General features: G+C 34.5%; 1 protein-coding gene across 3 annotated transcripts in view; it reads left to right on the plus strand.

The window, feature by feature from the left end:
- Window positions 1–1,490: 1,490 nt before the first annotated feature.
- Window positions 1,491–17,444, plus strand: part of LOC103705310 (mechanosensitive ion channel protein 2, chloroplastic) — a 16,268-nt gene continuing 314 nt past the window's right edge. Inside the window, exons 1-14 of one of the 3 annotated variants that reach the window (XM_008788973.6) lie at window positions 1,491–1,803; window positions 2,502–2,730; window positions 2,815–2,874; window positions 3,600–3,757; window positions 4,986–5,106; window positions 5,212–5,306; window positions 5,411–5,524; window positions 7,622–7,682; window positions 8,205–8,354; window positions 8,516–8,626; window positions 9,179–9,346; window positions 9,468–9,581; window positions 14,063–14,119; window positions 16,590–17,444. The exon at window positions 16,590–17,444 is cut by the window's right edge and continues 314 nt beyond it. In XM_008788973.6, coding sequence (XP_008787195.4) covers window positions 2,653–2,730; window positions 2,815–2,874; window positions 3,600–3,757; window positions 4,986–5,106; window positions 5,212–5,306; window positions 5,411–5,524; window positions 7,622–7,682; window positions 8,205–8,354; window positions 8,516–8,626; window positions 9,179–9,346; window positions 9,468–9,581; window positions 14,063–14,119; window positions 16,590–17,351 — 2,049 coding nt within the window. In that variant the 5' untranslated portion in view covers window positions 1,491–1,803; window positions 2,502–2,652 and the 3' untranslated portion in view covers window positions 17,352–17,444. Of the gene's footprint in view, window positions 1,804–2,501; window positions 2,731–2,814; window positions 2,875–3,568; window positions 3,758–4,985; window positions 5,107–5,211; window positions 5,307–5,410; window positions 5,525–7,621; window positions 7,683–8,204; window positions 8,355–8,515; window positions 8,627–9,178; window positions 9,347–9,467; window positions 9,582–14,062; window positions 14,120–16,589 lie in introns of those variants that run through there. The other 2 variants (XM_026803963.4, XM_088701093.2) reach the window with 2 other exon arrangements.

The raw sequence follows: 17,444 nt of genomic DNA on the forward strand, positions 1-17,444 counted from the left end.
TTTTCTTGGTGGTTAAATTGTTTGTGTTTTAGTTGATGCTTAGAAGTTCAATTTAGCTTATCATTAGTGATCTTGTTTAATTTTTTAGACCCATTTTTGTAAGGTTAAAAATGTAATTTTATAGATCTAATATAATTTTATGATATTTTAACAATCTCATCCTTGTCTAACATGGGTAAATATGTAAAAAGAATTGCATATAGGGATAATTATGTGAATTACAACTTTGCATATGAAATCTTGAAAATACTACCCATTGCTTAAATATTTCTATTTATATTTAGGCCTTCCTTGCTTCCCTTATTTCCATTGTTTTACTTTGAAAAGTAACATTTATAATTTATGAAAAATATGGAACTGATTTTTTTTACTTTTATTACTTTTAAAAGTTACCTTTTGAGCCATAAAATCAAATCGAATCTTAACTTCCATGATTTACTTCTCTCGAGCCCTTGGCCACTACTATCTTATCACCTCCACTCCTACCCGCTTCATCAAGAAGGTTGTTCCTCTTCCCTCCTTTCCATCTCTTTTACCTCACCTATGTTCATCTCATCCTCCAATTCGTTGCATCCTCCTACCACATTATCTCCTTCTGCTATATAAATGTTGGCAGCTACATGCCTAGTGAAAATGACTTTCTTTTCAAAAAATATTTCATTTTATTAGTGGCGTCATATTAAAATAAAATAGTGTATGTGGTGAAAAAAAATAATCTATTTTTTTCCAAAAAAAAATAATCTATTTTTTTCCAAAAAAAAATCTTGGAGATTGTGTAATGCTTACTTTCAAACTATTCATTTATACAATAGTGATATTCTTTATTTCTCTCTATCTTCGAAATTTTATTTTCAAGATCTTTTTAAACAAAAAAAACATTATAAAAGGATTTTCTATTTTTGGCTTACTAAACATGTTTTCCTATGTTTTGTTGTAAAAAAAAAGGAATATATTGACTACTAAACAAGTTTTTGTTGTCAAAAATAAAAAAAAATAAACGTATTTTCTGTCTTATTTTTCTAAAAAAATGATGATGCCAAATGCAGCCTTACATTTAGCTGATTTTACAAACTTCATATTTATCTATTGATAAATCTATCTACAATGCAAACTTCCATAATGTATCCATTCATGATAGGTGTTTCATCATCCATATTTCTTTATCATGCTTTTTCCCATCTTGTTCGTTTCATGCCCTCTCATATTTTATATTTTAGCATCTAATTCAAATATTCAAATCCTCCTTCTGACAATTTTTTTGGTTTATTCATATAAATAAAATAAAAAAAAACAAAATTTTTTTTAGTAATCATATATTATTTATTTACATAAAATATATTTAATTAATATATAGTTTTATTAGAAAATAAAAACAAAAGATAAAAAATTCTAACTATTTTTTAGTATTTATATATTATTTATTTATATAAACTTTATTTTAAAATAAAAAATAACATATTGATTGTAACGTGCCCCATTCTAGTTTGTTTATACTTGGAAACGGCCCTTTCTCAAACCCGAAGCTACCACGTACCCTAAGAAAAACGAAAAAAAAAAAAAAAATAGGAGACGTGGGGAATTGCCGTCACCTACGCGGCGAACGTTATCGACATCGCCGCCCCTTTTGGCCCCTTTTGGCTGCGGTTCCCCCCTCCGATTCGCCTCGCTCGCTTCCTCTCGCACCCCAACTCCACCTTCCCCTGTTCCACGAATTTTACAAATTACTCAGTAATCTTCTCGCTAAATTTTGCGACTATTTACAAATCATCGTGGGGATTAATGTGTGCCTGGCTTCCAGAACTGGTAATTTTAATTTCCATTCAATTTTTCCTTTCGATTTTTCTGGGATGATCTCCGTGATGTGGAGTGTTTTAAATTGGTAATTATCTGATGTGTATATTTTTGGTTGGATGTAACGGGTTTAATTGAATAGTGTTTGACGGATTTTCGTCTAGGGTTTCTTCTTCTGGGTTTTGATTTTTGAGAAATTGAAGGATAGATTGATGGTAAAAAGCTATGCTTTGTCGCCCACCACAAACTTTGGGTCGTTTATGCTATTATACCTGAGTGTTGAGGAGGAAAAAAAAAAAAACAAAACAGCATAGGTAATAATTGGGACGAAAACAATGGATTTTTCTTTTCTAATAATCGGACAGAACTTGAGTAAAAGAAGTTACTTTGTCACTTTTTTGTGTTTTTGTTTTTCTTTTTGTCAAAGACTGAGCCTTTAGAAGCTATTGTATAAGCTTTATATTTAAAATGGTTTCGATTAGAACAAAAGCTATGCAAAAAATAGTAACGTTTCAAAAAGTTCTTTGAGAATACATAACTTTTCCAGAATCTGCTAGTTTCATTAGAATTTTACATGGGTTACTCGAGGAAATAAAATTTAATCCCTTCTTGTATTCAGTCTGGGTATGCAGGGAATAATTGTGGTGCTGGGGTAGAATGATGTTTGATTGATGCCACTAACACACGAGTTATATACCTTTTATTAACAGATTCCAGGCTCTTGTGGTGCCCATTGTGCATACACTTTGGACTCTTAATTCGCACTAATAGAAACTTACCATTATTATTTGAAAATTTTGGCAAGAGGACAACTTCTTGTTGCCAACATATTGGCTATTCCATTTCTATATTCTCTAGACCATGGCCGCTGGAGCTTCTCTGCAGTTGTTCCATGAATTTGGTGTCATCAAAAGATTTGGACAGGCAAACCAATTTAAGGTATATTATAGTTGCATCAGTATACTAGCTTAATGCAGCATTTTGTATTTCAGTAGTTGTTTGACTTTGGTTATGATTTTTCAGTGTTCAGAAATGAAGGGTTGGCGCCATTTACCGAGTGTTTCCTTTTCTTCATGTGCTTCAGTATGGTTCTATTTCCTTTTATATTTTCTCATTATCTCATATCTTCTCGTTATAAGCATGATTTGATCCTTTTGTTGTCTGCAATACCTTTTTTTTTTGGGGGGGGGGGGGGGGGGTACAGTTCTCAATGCTTTATTTGAGGATGCTTCTTGTAGTTGAATATGGGTCTTCTATTTTTTTTTTAATGGTAAAAGTTAAAAATGATTATATTACATTCTGATTGATTGATTAAGCTTTTGCTCTGAAGTTGAGTATGTCACAATTTGAATGCAGAAGTATATAACAGCTTCTTTTTTCATCTTTTTTTTATGCAAATAGTTTTTTATCTTTCAAAAAATTTCATACCTTCTAACATTGTACTTCTTTTCTTTAAAAAATGAAATTCTGCAAGGAAAGGATTCTCTTCTATGTGTTCCAAGTTGCTACTTAATTATTCCCTTTTGTTATGGCTTCTCCATGTTCTTGTTTTACCTCTGAAACCTTGAAGTTGTCAGCTTTTTCTTTTTCTTTTCCCCTTCTTTTGGTTCAGAATTATTTAAATTCTTGGTTTCTGGTAACACACATTGGGTACTTCATCTAAGTAACCATAACTTGTAAAGAGAAAATGTTTTATAAATTGTTACCTGTCTTCCTGCTCCATCAATTAAATCACTGTAGTAAATTGCTATTTTATTCTTTCCTTATACACATGCAGCTTAAAGGAAATATAAATATTATTTTTTCAGCAACAAGATGTTTGGAGTCTCCATGTTTCAAACAGGATATACAAGCCGATGCTCTCTATCCCTTTTAGATACAATGTTTTCATGTGCCGATCTTTTGCTATACCAAGCTCTGCAAATGGTATCCCTCTTCTGAAAAGTACCACCTTGGCTTTGACGAGGTACCTTTTTTCCTCCTTTGATTACATACCCACACGATATAGATGATTGGGCATGTTACTTATATTTAATAATAATTTGTGCTTTGTATCATATTTATCTATATGTAAGATCTTTGTACTTATTATCTGCTAACCTATCTATTTGTCATCTTATTTATGTTAATGGACATTTATCCTGCAGTGAAAGGAGGTGTGGTGCTTAATGCAACAGAAAGAAGCCTAATACGTTGGTTTGATCTTGTGAAGAAACACAATAAGCAATATTATATTAAAAAAATAAAATGAAGACAAGGAGATAAGGGGGAAATAACCAACACTCTAGTTTCCTACCTGCAAGATTGCATGGACATACAGTAGATGCACTATTTTAACTTCTACTTAGCTGGCTTACACACCTTACTGTTACCCTTCGTACATGACTTGCATTCATCACACATCCACCAACTGGCCAGTCTGTGTGACTTCTATATGTTGAAACTTGGCAGAATAACTGTTGATTCTGCCTCCCATGCTGGTAGGATTAGATTGTTGATGAAATTATTGTGGTGTAAAATTCTATATTTATCTGCCCAGTTATTTTTTGGGAGCAATGGGGGTGTGATAAAGATGAGGCTGAATGGGGTTGAGTTTGAGTACATGCATTTATGTTTTGCTTTTAAGAGGATAGTTTACAGTAATCATTTGCTGATTAAAGAGGTGATGATGTTACCTCTTAAAGAGGAGCATCCATATCCACAATAATTAACTTGCTTAGTTCCTTTTTTATTCATTACATGTATTATTTGGAGTCTAATTGTGAGTGAATATGCCTTCTCAAATATCATAAGGGTTATGAATTTGAGAACTGAATCAAGAAATGGAGTCCTTTTTTTTATCAACTTACTTTGCTAATATCAAAATCAACTCCAATCTCCTCCTACAAGATTACTCCATTCAAATAATAGGGAGATCCTTAAGTGCATATTGAAGGATAGCTTATATATTCTCTCAGATCTAGAAAAGTTTCCCACTTCCAGTACTGCTAGATGTCTAGATCGTGACTTGCATGCATCACAGCTGTGACTTGTTCATATGCTTGTACTTGCACATAAGAAAACACATTGAGCTGATATTAAGGTATATCTATTGTCTACAGTCATTCTACAGTTTGTTATGATTGCATTTATTTGATTGCTTTATCCGTATATGAATGTTTTTGTTGATAATTTGATCTGAATTTATCATATAGGTCATATAATGCACTGCTTGCAAGCCCTCTTGCTATCCAATTAGTGCCAGCAGTTGGAATAATTGTTTTTGCTCTCTGGGGTCTTGGACCAGTCATGCATTCCATCAGACACTTGTTTCATGTATGAGTTTTATGCATAAGTCTATACATTCATGAATTTCATAGCCTTCTTTCACTTTTATTAGCTAAGAATATGATGAATTTTCTTTGCAATGCTCTCCTATAGAATGACAATAACTGGAAAAAGAGTAAGATGTATCATGTTTCTACCTCCTATCTTCAACCACTTCTTCTTTGGGCTGGAGCAACACTCATATGCAGGTATTATGACTTTAAACTTTGTCTTTGTATATAATATATTTATAGGTAGCATGGTATGATTTATTATGAATCTCTTCACTAATGACAGCTGGATGTTTCAACAGGGTACTTGATCCAGTTGTTCTGCCATCAGAAGCAAGCCAGGCAGTAAAGCAACGCCTTTTGAGCTTTGTAAGATCATTATCTACTGTGCTGGCTTTTGCATATTGTCTATCAAAGTAAGTTGTTATTATATTAAACTTCTTTCATTTAAAATGATTCTTGTTGAATTTGGGTAGTATGTAGCTGTATCCTATACATTCAAGCTGTATATCATGTATACATCAAGTACAGGGCTGCTGCGATGGCATCCATCAGAATAATTTCCACATAGTGGCTTATTGCTTTATTGCAACAGTCCAAGCCATATCTTTTAACTTACGAAGTTACTATGTTGGACACACCATTAAAAAGTCACTGATGTTGCAGATATTCAATAGTCTCTCGAGTATCGTCTGCTGTTATCCTTTTGCCATGTATGCCACTTCTGATACTTACTGTCCTATTGGATGGTAGACTTTAAATCTTTCATGCTTTTGTCCCAAACTACAATTTTCCACTAAAATGCAGATACCCTGTGGAATCTTTGCATCGTTACTGCAAACTGATACTTGTTCCTCAAGTTTCATTCATGAAACTTTTTGTGCACCAGACTTGAAATATCCTTTTTGTTATATTGCTGTTACTGCATTGTTTTTGTTTCATATCTAGAGGTGACAAGTACAAAAGTAAATGTCACATGCTTGTGAGCTTGCCATGTAAAGCTTCTTTTATAGACTTAAGTTGGGCTTGATTAAGGTATTTGCTTGCTTGTCAAACAGAAGCATTTTAAATAGAAGGTGATTTATAGAATCGGAAAATATTCATAACTGTTTTAATTACGTGGTCTGTTTAAATTCGAATAGTCATGTATCCTTTTATTGTGCTGTCAAATTATCCCTTTTTCTATATAATCTGAGTGTATAGAGCAAGATTTGCCATCTCGGTACCGGACCTCATGGTTGTAACATCTTGATTCACTAGTGTTTGTTCAGCATACTGACATTTATTACAGCCCTCCGTATTGCATATCGGTTCGGTAGCGCTACTGTACAATATATCTGGAATACGCTGATACTGACTGGTATGGCATACCTTGATTGTTGAGTCTATCTACTGAGGATGAGGAAAGAAATGAGATAGAAGGTACAAGAACTTGGAAGAATCTAGCATGAGGGACATGAAACGGCAGAAAAGGACAGATAGAAATGACGAATAGAAGAAAATTGCATGTTAATTGTCAACCAGATAATCACAGGAAAGAACCAACTGATATTTTTTGTCAGTTTGATTAAAATTCCTTAACCTGATGACGTTCTGTCCTTATTCTTAAGATTTTCTATCTATCATCAGATGTTGAATAATAAGATTTTTTTTACCATTTCCTGAGTATGTTTTTTCATACTCCAGTTTTGAGTCAAATCGCTCGCAGTTGTATGTTGATCACATCACCAAAGACCTCAGAGCATGTCTCTGGCAACCTTCATCATCTTTGGTCGGTCACCTTTTCCAAGTAAACATCTCAATGCTGAATTTTGGTGCCTATTCTTCTAGGTGAAAATTGCTCCATTCTCCTTTGACCCCCCTGTAGTCAGTGTCTTGCTTGACCATCATGAAGTTGCTATGTCTACCTTAACTTAGTTTCTTTGCGATAAAAACAGTCAGTTGAAAGATAAATGTGGCCAAGTGCCTGTCTAGATTTCATACCAAAATGATGAGCATGAATAGGCAGAATATGAAAAAACAAGAATTGCAACAACATGAAGGAAAATAAAAAGTTCCCTCAATATGAGGTGATTGCTCTGGAGTTCAACGGTAATATTCTCATGCAAATCATAGCTTAGTTGCTTTTGAGAGCTTGATGCCAATATGTATGGTCCTGTGTTTACTATCAAATGAGTGCATTTTCGGGATGTCAAGAGGAGGCGCATATAGTGTTTAAAGGTTTTAAAGGTGATTTATGTTCATGGGTTTGGCATGCTCCATGTTAGCAATGAGCATGCATCTCAGGAGGCTAAGAGGGACATGTCTAGCTTGTTTTATGCAAGCATCAAGAAACATGTATGGGACATGTATATTGTTTTTTTGGGAAAACCATTTGAATCAACATTTGCTCTTATATGTCTCCTTGTCAATATCTTCATTTTCTTTTGTTTGATTTATAGCAATATGTTGCTGATATAGCAAATGAACTAGTGTTCTATGTTTAGCACTCATCATTGTTGTTTCCTTTGCAGCTTAATTCAGCAAACACAGAAATTCTTGATGGAGACCAGTGGTTCTGATGATGCAAGAAATGTACGTTTTTGCTATGCAAATTTCTTCTGTTCTTTTCTTGAACTCATAATAGTTGTTTTCTTTTTATGTTTGTGTGGTTGCCTTTGGGGGGGGGAGGTGAATTGAGGAGAGAAGGGAAAAGTCAAGCAATCTATTTAATATTCAATTGCTTTTCTGTCTCAAATGTTCTTAAATTTTTTTAGAGGTTGATTTTGGATGCAGTTATCATAACAAGATTTTTTTTTCTCCTTGAATAGTCTTCTAGTATTTAAATCTTGCTACATAAAAAGAGTGCTAGTTTCATAGTTCAGTCCATGAGAGGGCCAAATGTCGTAAGTATGGATGATGTTAAGGCATAATGTATTTCAAATTTATCAAATATCTTATGGCATAGGTCTATGTGCTACTAATAGCTGATCTTAAGAAGGGTCCATATCCTTTTCCCCAAATTGTCCCCATTTTCTAGATGCACAATCATGTCATATATTGATGGCACTATTTTCTTCTATTTGTGTGTTTTTTTAATTATCTCATTTGTTGCAGATGGGTTTCCAATTTGCTGGTAAAGCTGTGTACACCGCAGTTTGGGCTGCTGCACTTTCTTTATTCATGGAGCTGCTGGGTTTTTCTACCCAGAAATGGATCACTGCTGGAGGCTTGGGAACAGTCCTGCTGACTCTTGCTGGCCGTGAGGTACTGCTGGAATTTGAGTTTCTAACTGAAAACTATTAAATAACAAGTAAATTGATTTCATCATTTAGGAAAAGTTCCATATTACTGTAGTGTCTTCTGCCCTTTGAAGTGTTGGTCTTCACCTTTTTCCTGACTACGTTGATAAATTGTATTTCTTGTAGATATTCACAAACTTTCTCTCAAGTGTAATGGTCCATGCAACACGTCCTTTTGTTGTGAATGAATGGATTCAGACTAAGATCGAGGGCTATGAGGTTTCTGGTACTGTTGAGGTTAGTTTTAAGATCGCAGTTCCCAATTAGTATGCTGTTTCAATCCAAATAGATGGGTTAAAAATTGTTAATTATGACGGCAGTTGGTAATGCTTTAGCTTTTGAGTCCTTTTTGAAAGCATGAAAAGATACTATTTTTGCTTCTAGCATCAGTTATGAATTCACTCTTTTTCTTTATATGTCTAATATGTATATATATATATATGTATACATATATATATATATATACATACATATATATATATATATATGTATTCATACATATATATATATACATACATATATATATATCTATACATACATATATATGTATACATATATATATATATGTATGCATATATATATATCTATCCATATATATATATGTATACATATATATATATGTATACATATATATATATATTTCAGTTCATGATCTGTCTTTTATTTTCTGTTGTGGATAGATGAAGTGCATATCTATAATTATTGGCGCTAACTGCCATTTATTTCCTTTATGTATTATTGTATCCAATCTTATGCAGCTAGCTTAGTGAAACTCTATTACCCATTCAGCATGTAGGTTGGTGGTCTCCAACAATTATAAGAGGTGATGATCGTGAAGCAGTCCATATTCCTAACCACAAATTCACAGTAAATGTTGTGAGAAATCTCAGCCAGAAGGCTCATTGGCGTATTAAGACCCATCTTGCTATCAGCCACTTGGATGTCAATAAAATTAATGTGAGGACAGTTCTGCTGATCATGTATCTGAGCAAACTTCTTTCTTCATTTATATTTTTGGCTTCATTTCATAACTTCCTCTTTCTCTTAAAGTTGAAACCTTACATTCTTTTGGGAGCAGAATATAGTGGCAGATATGCGGAAAGTCTTGGCAAAAAATCCTCAAATAGAACAGCAAAGATTGCATAGAAGAGTGTTTCTGGAAAATATCAATCCTGAAAATCAAGCTCTTTTGGTAAACATGCTCTTAAAGCTCTCAAATTCTTATCCCTTCACCATGTTGTATAAGTAAACTCTAATTGTGCTTTGAAGCTTTGCTTTACCAAAGTAGGTTTGTATGTGCCAGTTTGCATGTGCTGTATTTGTGTATAAAAAAATAAGCAAACTTTGTATGGATAGTGTATAGAATCAATAGATGAAAAGGTAATATATTGTGTTTGCCAAGCTTCATGTGCATGAAAATATTAATTTTATTTAGGTGTTCTGACCTCTCAGAATGCATGGTCTCTGTCTGCAACTCTGCATCTCCATATTGCAAGGAAGTCTTATCACATCTTGTCGTTCAAGATTTATTGACATCCCCCGCATCTTTTATGGAGTCTCAATTTATCATGTATCAATGCTAAAAACATAACCATTCTCTCCTATTGTGACGTTCATGTCCAAACATTTTAAACATTCTCTTTTTACAGTTGTTATTTCTTGCTGTCGTTAAATATTCTGTGAAGGAAAAAGGCAAACATAATTTGTAAAGTATGCTACTGTCTAAATATTAAGTAAGCTAAGCAACCATTCTTCTACTTTTGCTATCAGATAATGCCACATTGGGGCAAAAAGATAAAAATTGCCTTTCCCATTGAAACACAGGCCATTTTTTCGAAAACTTTACAGAAATTTCTTTGCATGGTAGTTCCTGCCTATTCTTTCTTTCTGTACCGGATTGTACCGGTCTCCACTGGGCGAATGAGTTGATACAGTTTGTAAAGTATGCCCCCAGCCCCACCCCCACCCCCACCCAAAAAAAAAACTTGGTCCTTAACTTTAAATTTGCTGTGAACATAAAAATGTCATGATAATATGTAAGCTAACATGCTTCTGTATCATCAGAAATTATGCTTTATGTAATTTCGATGTTTGAGGCGGATGCAACTTTTGTTTCCCAAGTCAGTCTAGCATTGGCCTGTGACATGTTGCCCTAGTCTGTGGCTAAAGTTTTCTCCGAAGGAACATTTATACTCATCAATTAACTTGAAAAAATCTGCTGAGCCCGCCTTCCCCCTTTCCTAAGTTTGAAGTAGGGTGACCGGGTAATTTTCTAGGCAAACCAAAGAGATATGTTGTTGCCCTGAAGTTAAAAAAATTGTTCCTTCTCCACATCCACCATAGGCTAAGAATTGAGAAGAGCATAGAAATGTCCATACCTAAACATTAATGGCTGTCAAATTTTTGGTGAGTCATAACTTTGTTGGTCAAGTACTGACATTTTGAGCTGGCTATCACACAGCAATCACATGATGTGATTTGGTTGATCTTGCTTCTAATGATTAACTGTAAATATATATTGAATCAAAGGAAAAAGAGATCTTAGCTACATGGCTGTGTAGATGGTTACTACCACAGCTGGATGTCCACCTAATACGTCCCTGTGCAGGCCCCACATGACCGTCTTGCAATCTGGCCCTATATGAGAATTTGAGACATGCCGATTTCATGTATAGGAGGCTGTTTAAGTCTGACATTCTGCAGAAGAAAATATTACTGCTTTAGGATGCATGTAATAAAGAATTTAGAACATTTTATGAACAAGCGTTTGGTAAAAGATACAAGTGGAGAGACAACCTAAGAGTCTTCTAGTTATTCAAAGTGAAAGCTTTAAGTAGGAATTAGAGTTCGATAGGCTGTGCATAAGATTACTTATATAGTTTTTAAATTAAGTACTAAACATGTGATGCTTATTGGTAATCTATTATATTGAAGGGTTTTTATCTGAAAGACATAATCTATTAATTTGAAGGGTTAAAGGGTTTTAAGCTTTAATTTTCAACTTGCAGGGATGCCACCTTGAGTGTGCACCTGTGTGTGCATGAGGGAGGGAGGGAGAGAGGTTATGGGATTGGAGTGGGAATGAACGGAACAGAAGGGAATGGGGGCTTCCGACATAAGATGGAATCATAGAAATTATCCGTGTTGGGGTGGTGGTGTTAGGGAGAAAGAAGGTTATGGATGGATTTTGAATGGAAGAGGGAGCAACGGGGTGTCAAATGTTGGGGGATGGGAGGCTGGGGCTAGTATAAGGACAAGAGTAATATGTAAATATGGGTAGTTCTGATTTATCTGTAATAAAATATAGGTTTAAATGTCATGCCTTCAAGAGGTTAGAATTTTCTTGTCTAACGGGTCGTGAACAATCATTGACCACAAAATTATGGACAAATACAAGAGCAATATTTGGAAATAGATGGAAAGAAAAAGAGCTATCTGACTCTACAGTTATTAAAAGAGGCTGAAGGTGTCTTGCGAAGGTCAAATCCATATATATATCCACTCAGCTCTTATAATGGTCATATTTATAATCAAGGCCATATATAATTAAGAAGACTGGAAGAGTACAGAAAGGTTTAGATAACAAACACCTGTATAGAAGAAATGCTACTTCCAATTCTTTGATGACAATCTTGACTGCATTCGATGGTGCAAACAAGAATACATCATAAGATTTCTTTATGATAATTTAGATTCTCATTGTGCTATTATAGACAGCAAACTTAAGCTCTAACAAATATTTCTTCTTTATTGTCTACATTGCTTATATTTCATATGAAGCTCCTTTCGAATTGCATATAAACTTCAATGCATAATATGATGTAGGATATTCCAATGATTCATTCGAAAGTCCTTGAGCGAGAAAGTAAATCACGTCATTCCAATGCTAACTATGAACATTACATGCAACATTGACATTTTAGATTAAATGAAAGTACTTTTTACATCTAAATCTAGTTAAAATATACGAACAAAACAAATCTAACTCTATATGAAATAAACCTGCCAAGTATGGTTAAATTATTCTTATTTTACAATTATGTTCAATAACAACAAAAGTTCCTTCATGATCTCCTGCCTAATTGCAATCATCATCATCATCATAGTGTGTCTATATATATCTATATATTATATGGTTAAAATCTGTCCAGAAGTGATCATGGCCTTTGAATCCAAATAAAGATACCTTAGCCATCTAACTTCTTAAAGATCTCCTAGTATTACTAAAATTATAAAAATCAAAAGAAAATCCTCACTAAATTACAGCTATAGCTTCCAATCACTTTTTGAACCAGAAAACATTGGAATTTTGCTGAGTGCTGGGAGATATAATTGTGAGCAGTCCTGTTATACAAGTCTAAAATCATTAAATGCTATATTTGTGTGAAAAATTATATTTTTCCAAAAATTGGAAGAAATCATCTCCAAATTACAGCTATAAGCTTTTAGACATTTTTTGTCCTAGAAAGCATTGTAATTTCATTTAGAGCCATGAAATGTTGATTGTACATCCTCAAAGCGACCTTTACATAGAGTCCAAGACCATTGAAAGCTGATATGTCTAAAAAAAGCTGTACCTTTTGAAAGGTTATTGGTTCCATATGGACAAAGGTAGACCAGAACCATTTGATCTATCTCCAAACTACAATTCTAACATAACTAATAATTATATGTAATAGATATAAGGGAGAAGTTCAGTCTTATGTAATATTATAATTATACATCTATCATTTTTCATTTTCAGAACTATAATTCTGATATGAATGTCTCAAGCAATAGACTAATATAATTTGATGAATGTTTATAATTTAGGTTGATGATCAATTATATACATTTCTCCTTCTACACGTTCATTTGCACATACACTTTTACCAATCTTATGCAATTTATTACTAATGTAATGTTATTGAGTAGATTAACCTTATGCAATGTAATAGTTCTGTATCAATTTTTTTTTATTTTTAAAACTACCATTCTGTTATGAATGTCTCAAGCTGTAGACTAATATAGTTAGAACTTAGATGAATATTTATAATTGAATTAATGATCATATAACTTTTGATTATATTTCTCTTCCACATGCATTTGCGCATATACTTTTACAAGTTGCTATAAAGATACGTGGAACTATGTTTGAGTAGCATATCAGAGGTTAGTTTGAGAATGTTTTGTATAAATTTGAGCTTCAAGTTAAGCTTATTCCTGATCATGTTCCTGAGGAAGTTCTATTGCTCAAAATGTATAATTAAATATTTAATATGTTATAAAATATTAGAATGTGTCCATGTCACTGCTTTCATTACGATGGATGACCTGATCATATTTTATATGTAAATCTACTTGAGGCCCCAATATGATTAGAAAACAGAACAATCTAACCATCTCATCTTGTTACAATGTTTTCTTGAAACCTGAAACTAAACTCCATATTCCAAACCTCCCCACTTTCCTAATGTGCTGAATACTTTTTTTTATTATATATATATAGAATCACAGTCAATCATGACCGTCCATGGATACATATGCATTTCATGTGCTAGGTTCCAGTAAGTAATAAGTAGCCCTAAAACTCCAGGTTCCTTTATGTACTACATCTGTAGGTGTTGGTTTAATTATCTTATATGGTAATTCTTTAGTGTTGATTTCTTTTATATTCTTTCAATTGTGTTTCAGATATTCATATCATGCTTTGTGAAGACGTCACATTTTGAAGAGTATCTCTGTGTCAAGGTAAGAAGATAATAATCTGTCCCAACTAATCTATTTAAACAATCAGTCTGACATTTTTTTCCCTTTTCCTTATCATGCAAGCATAACTATTTCAACTTTCCCTGCATGAATAATAAGCATTTCATCATAGAGGTTGGCTCATGTTTGACAAAAGGGACTTTTCCCCAGGCAGTTCTAGGAATGCTGCAGAGGTTTCTTTTCTTCTTTTTTTTTTGGGGGGGTGGGGGGTGTTATTTCATATGATGGTTTATCTACATGGATCTTTTACTATGTTTTTTAGCTGCCCAACAGATTATGAAACAGGTGGACGAGGTAATAAAGTATGATACTTAAGTATGGAGGCACATTAGAAATGCTTATTCTGTTTGTTAAAAGATTGATCACAAGAGTAGATTCTATGCCATTTTTAAAATGTAGGAACTTTTTTATGTTCTTCTGGATGAAGGAAAACACGAGAGACTCCATAAGCAATATGAGAACTGTTGGTTGACACATGGCAGTGTACTAATCCTCCTGGATGTTGGAGCCAATGAAATGCCAAGGTATGAAAGGTGGTTCGCTTAGGGATCATTTTAGGAAATATTAGACTCCTCAGGAGAAAAGCCTCAATGAAGTTAACAAAATGTCTCATACTTAGATTTTAGATCCATCAGGAGTGATTAACCTGTTGACAATTTTTGAAGTAAAATTCCACCGTGTGCTTGCATGTGCTGGCTCAGAACTTGGAGCTGAGCTCCAAATTGTAGAATGGCTGAAGCATGAAGGCTCCACTCAGTTGTATGTAGACACCAAAGAAATAAGTTAATATCTACCTTTGGATTTTGGAAGTCTGCATTATGAGGTCAAGGAGAAGGTACACTGATCTGGAAAGGGAAAGACAGATTGACTGATTATTCAATAGCAGTATGAAGTAGATGATGATGATGATGAGGTTTTGGATTATTGAGCCACATATCCTGTATATGTGTGTTAAGCTGCAGAAAATTTTGGCTCTGGATTAGACCTTTGCGATGGCCTCATTGGTCATCTCTTGCAAGATGAATTTATAATATGACACACCTCATCACCTAGTTGCCTTCCCCAGCTAGTCAGATGGTGAAAGGGTAGAAAAAAGAATAGCTTCAGGTGAGAGGCAGTTAGCATGAGAACTTGACTGGAAGCAGAAGTATTCAGCCTCCTATAGGCCAGATAATTTTGTAAGAATAAATCTTTATAAACCGTAGGCTGAAGATAGAATAAGATGTTCAGAAAAGGCTCAAGTAGAATGAGTAGGATAAATACTAGCTTGGGAGCAAAGTATAGTATTAGATATAGAAAAAAGAACCTAAAAGTCACAAAATGAGAGAGAAGGTGATGTGGAAAACCTTATGAATTATTAAGAAAAGGTAAATGCAGCCCCAAAAAACCAAGCAGCAAGTGTATACTGAAAGCTGATAACTAGATAATGTGAAACTATTTAACATCCAATGGACGACATACATCTTGGAGTTTCCATTATAAGTAAGGTGAAATCCTCGAGTGAGTTGTCTGTTGGTGAAGCTGCCAGCTCTCCACCTCCCCACTACTCACTCTAATCTGCACATACTTCATAAAATCAAGAAAACAGGATAGCATCTCTTTCTCTCTCTCTCTCTCTAATCTCACTTTAATTTCATGATTAGAGTCAGAATTGAAAAACCTATCTACCTTTCTTTCTTTCTAATGCAGTGCTTTACCTTTTCAAATGTTTTAGGAATTAAAGAGCCTGTTCAAGTATCCTTATCTACTTTTAAAGCAATCAATCAATCTATGGAGCAATTTCAATTTACACAATAGCAGCCACTCATCTTAAAAATCACAGGCATCACATGCATTAGTCCTATTATATAGTAATACAGAATAGCCTTTAGTCCTCTCATGTAGCATATAATACTACTTGTGTTTATGCATAGCCAGTTCACCAATATATAAAACAATCTCTCTCGTGGATTGAATCTCTCTTTATAATTTAATTAATTAAATTGGTGAAGAACCTTGGAAGCTTTGTTTCTTTTTGTTACCATATGCTACCATAACCATCTGGGTTTTTATAAGTCCAACTATTAATAAATGTCAGGTTTGATCAATTAACTCGCCAATATTTCCAGCATTTGTAAACTATCGCCAGCTTAGACAAGTGACCATGATCTATAACGTAGACAGGAAATGCAGAACAGTGGGCTGTGGAATTTGTCTTCCGCCTCACTTTCCATACTGTCTTATGGCTGATGTCTTTCTTATTTGGTTTATTTCCCTTTTAATGAACTGTTGGAGTATGATATAGTAGCACATCCTGTTCTTGTAGTTATCAACATTTTAATGTGCTTTTAGCCTTTGGACAATATAGTGTTGCTTCATCTACAATATTAGATTGCTTTATCAAGATTTATCAAGCACAATTTGAATGGGATACTAATAAAATTGATGGATTTTGGGAAAATTGAAAAAAAAGGAAGCCATTTTGCTAGATCTTCTCAGAGTCATCGGTCATCACCGAGCCAGGCTTGCCACTCCAATTCGCACAGTGCAGAAAATATATGGTGATGCAGATGTGGAGAACATTCCCTATTCCGAGACCATCTTTACTCGTTCTGCTACTGCCACCAACCGTCCATTTCTTCTTATTGAGTCTTCGCCAAGAATCAATGGAGATGACAAAGCTAAACCTCGTACAACAGCACGGACTAGTGAAGAGCACAACTCCAAATCCACAGCTGCATCAGAGTCCAAGGTCACTTCATCATCTGATGGCACAATCTTGAGCAATTCTGACAAGCAGCAGCTGAAGAAGGCAAACACAGGAGACCCTCATTCAAAAAGTAACAAGGCTAACCCTGCAACAGCACCAACATCGAGTTCTCCACCAATGCTTGAAAGCTTGGACTCAGTAGGATCTACCTCCAAAGCTGGTGGTGAGAAGCCGCCATCATCAGAGGCTTTTGGTGAACAGGTGGATGGTACTGGTCCAATCCATGCTAAAAATGAAGGTGAAAGGGTGCCTACTACAACATCCCCAGTAGCGAGGCCTACCTTTGAAGATAACATTGTCCTTGGTGTGGCTCTTGAGGGGTCAAAGCGCATGCTTCCAATCGAAGAAGGGTCAGAAGGAAATGAATTGGATAAGAAGGGTTCTTCCTCTACAAAAGATAGGAAAAAACAGATTCCAGCAGTCCCTGGTCAAGCAAAGGTAGATCAGAGGGATCAAGAGAGGTGACTATAGTTACCTTTGTTTTGGTGAAGATGCAACACTGCCTACACTGTTTGCTGGCTACTTTTTTTTTACACAGGCTGGTCAGATGCAGTTGTA

The sequence above is a fragment of the Phoenix dactylifera genome, chromosome 7 (genome assembly GCF_051530095.1).
Source record: "Phoenix dactylifera cultivar Ajwa chromosome 7, Ajwa_hap1_PhDact_Kaust_v1.1, whole genome shotgun sequence".
Lineage (NCBI taxonomy): Eukaryota > Viridiplantae > Streptophyta > Magnoliopsida > Arecales > Arecaceae > Phoenix > Phoenix dactylifera.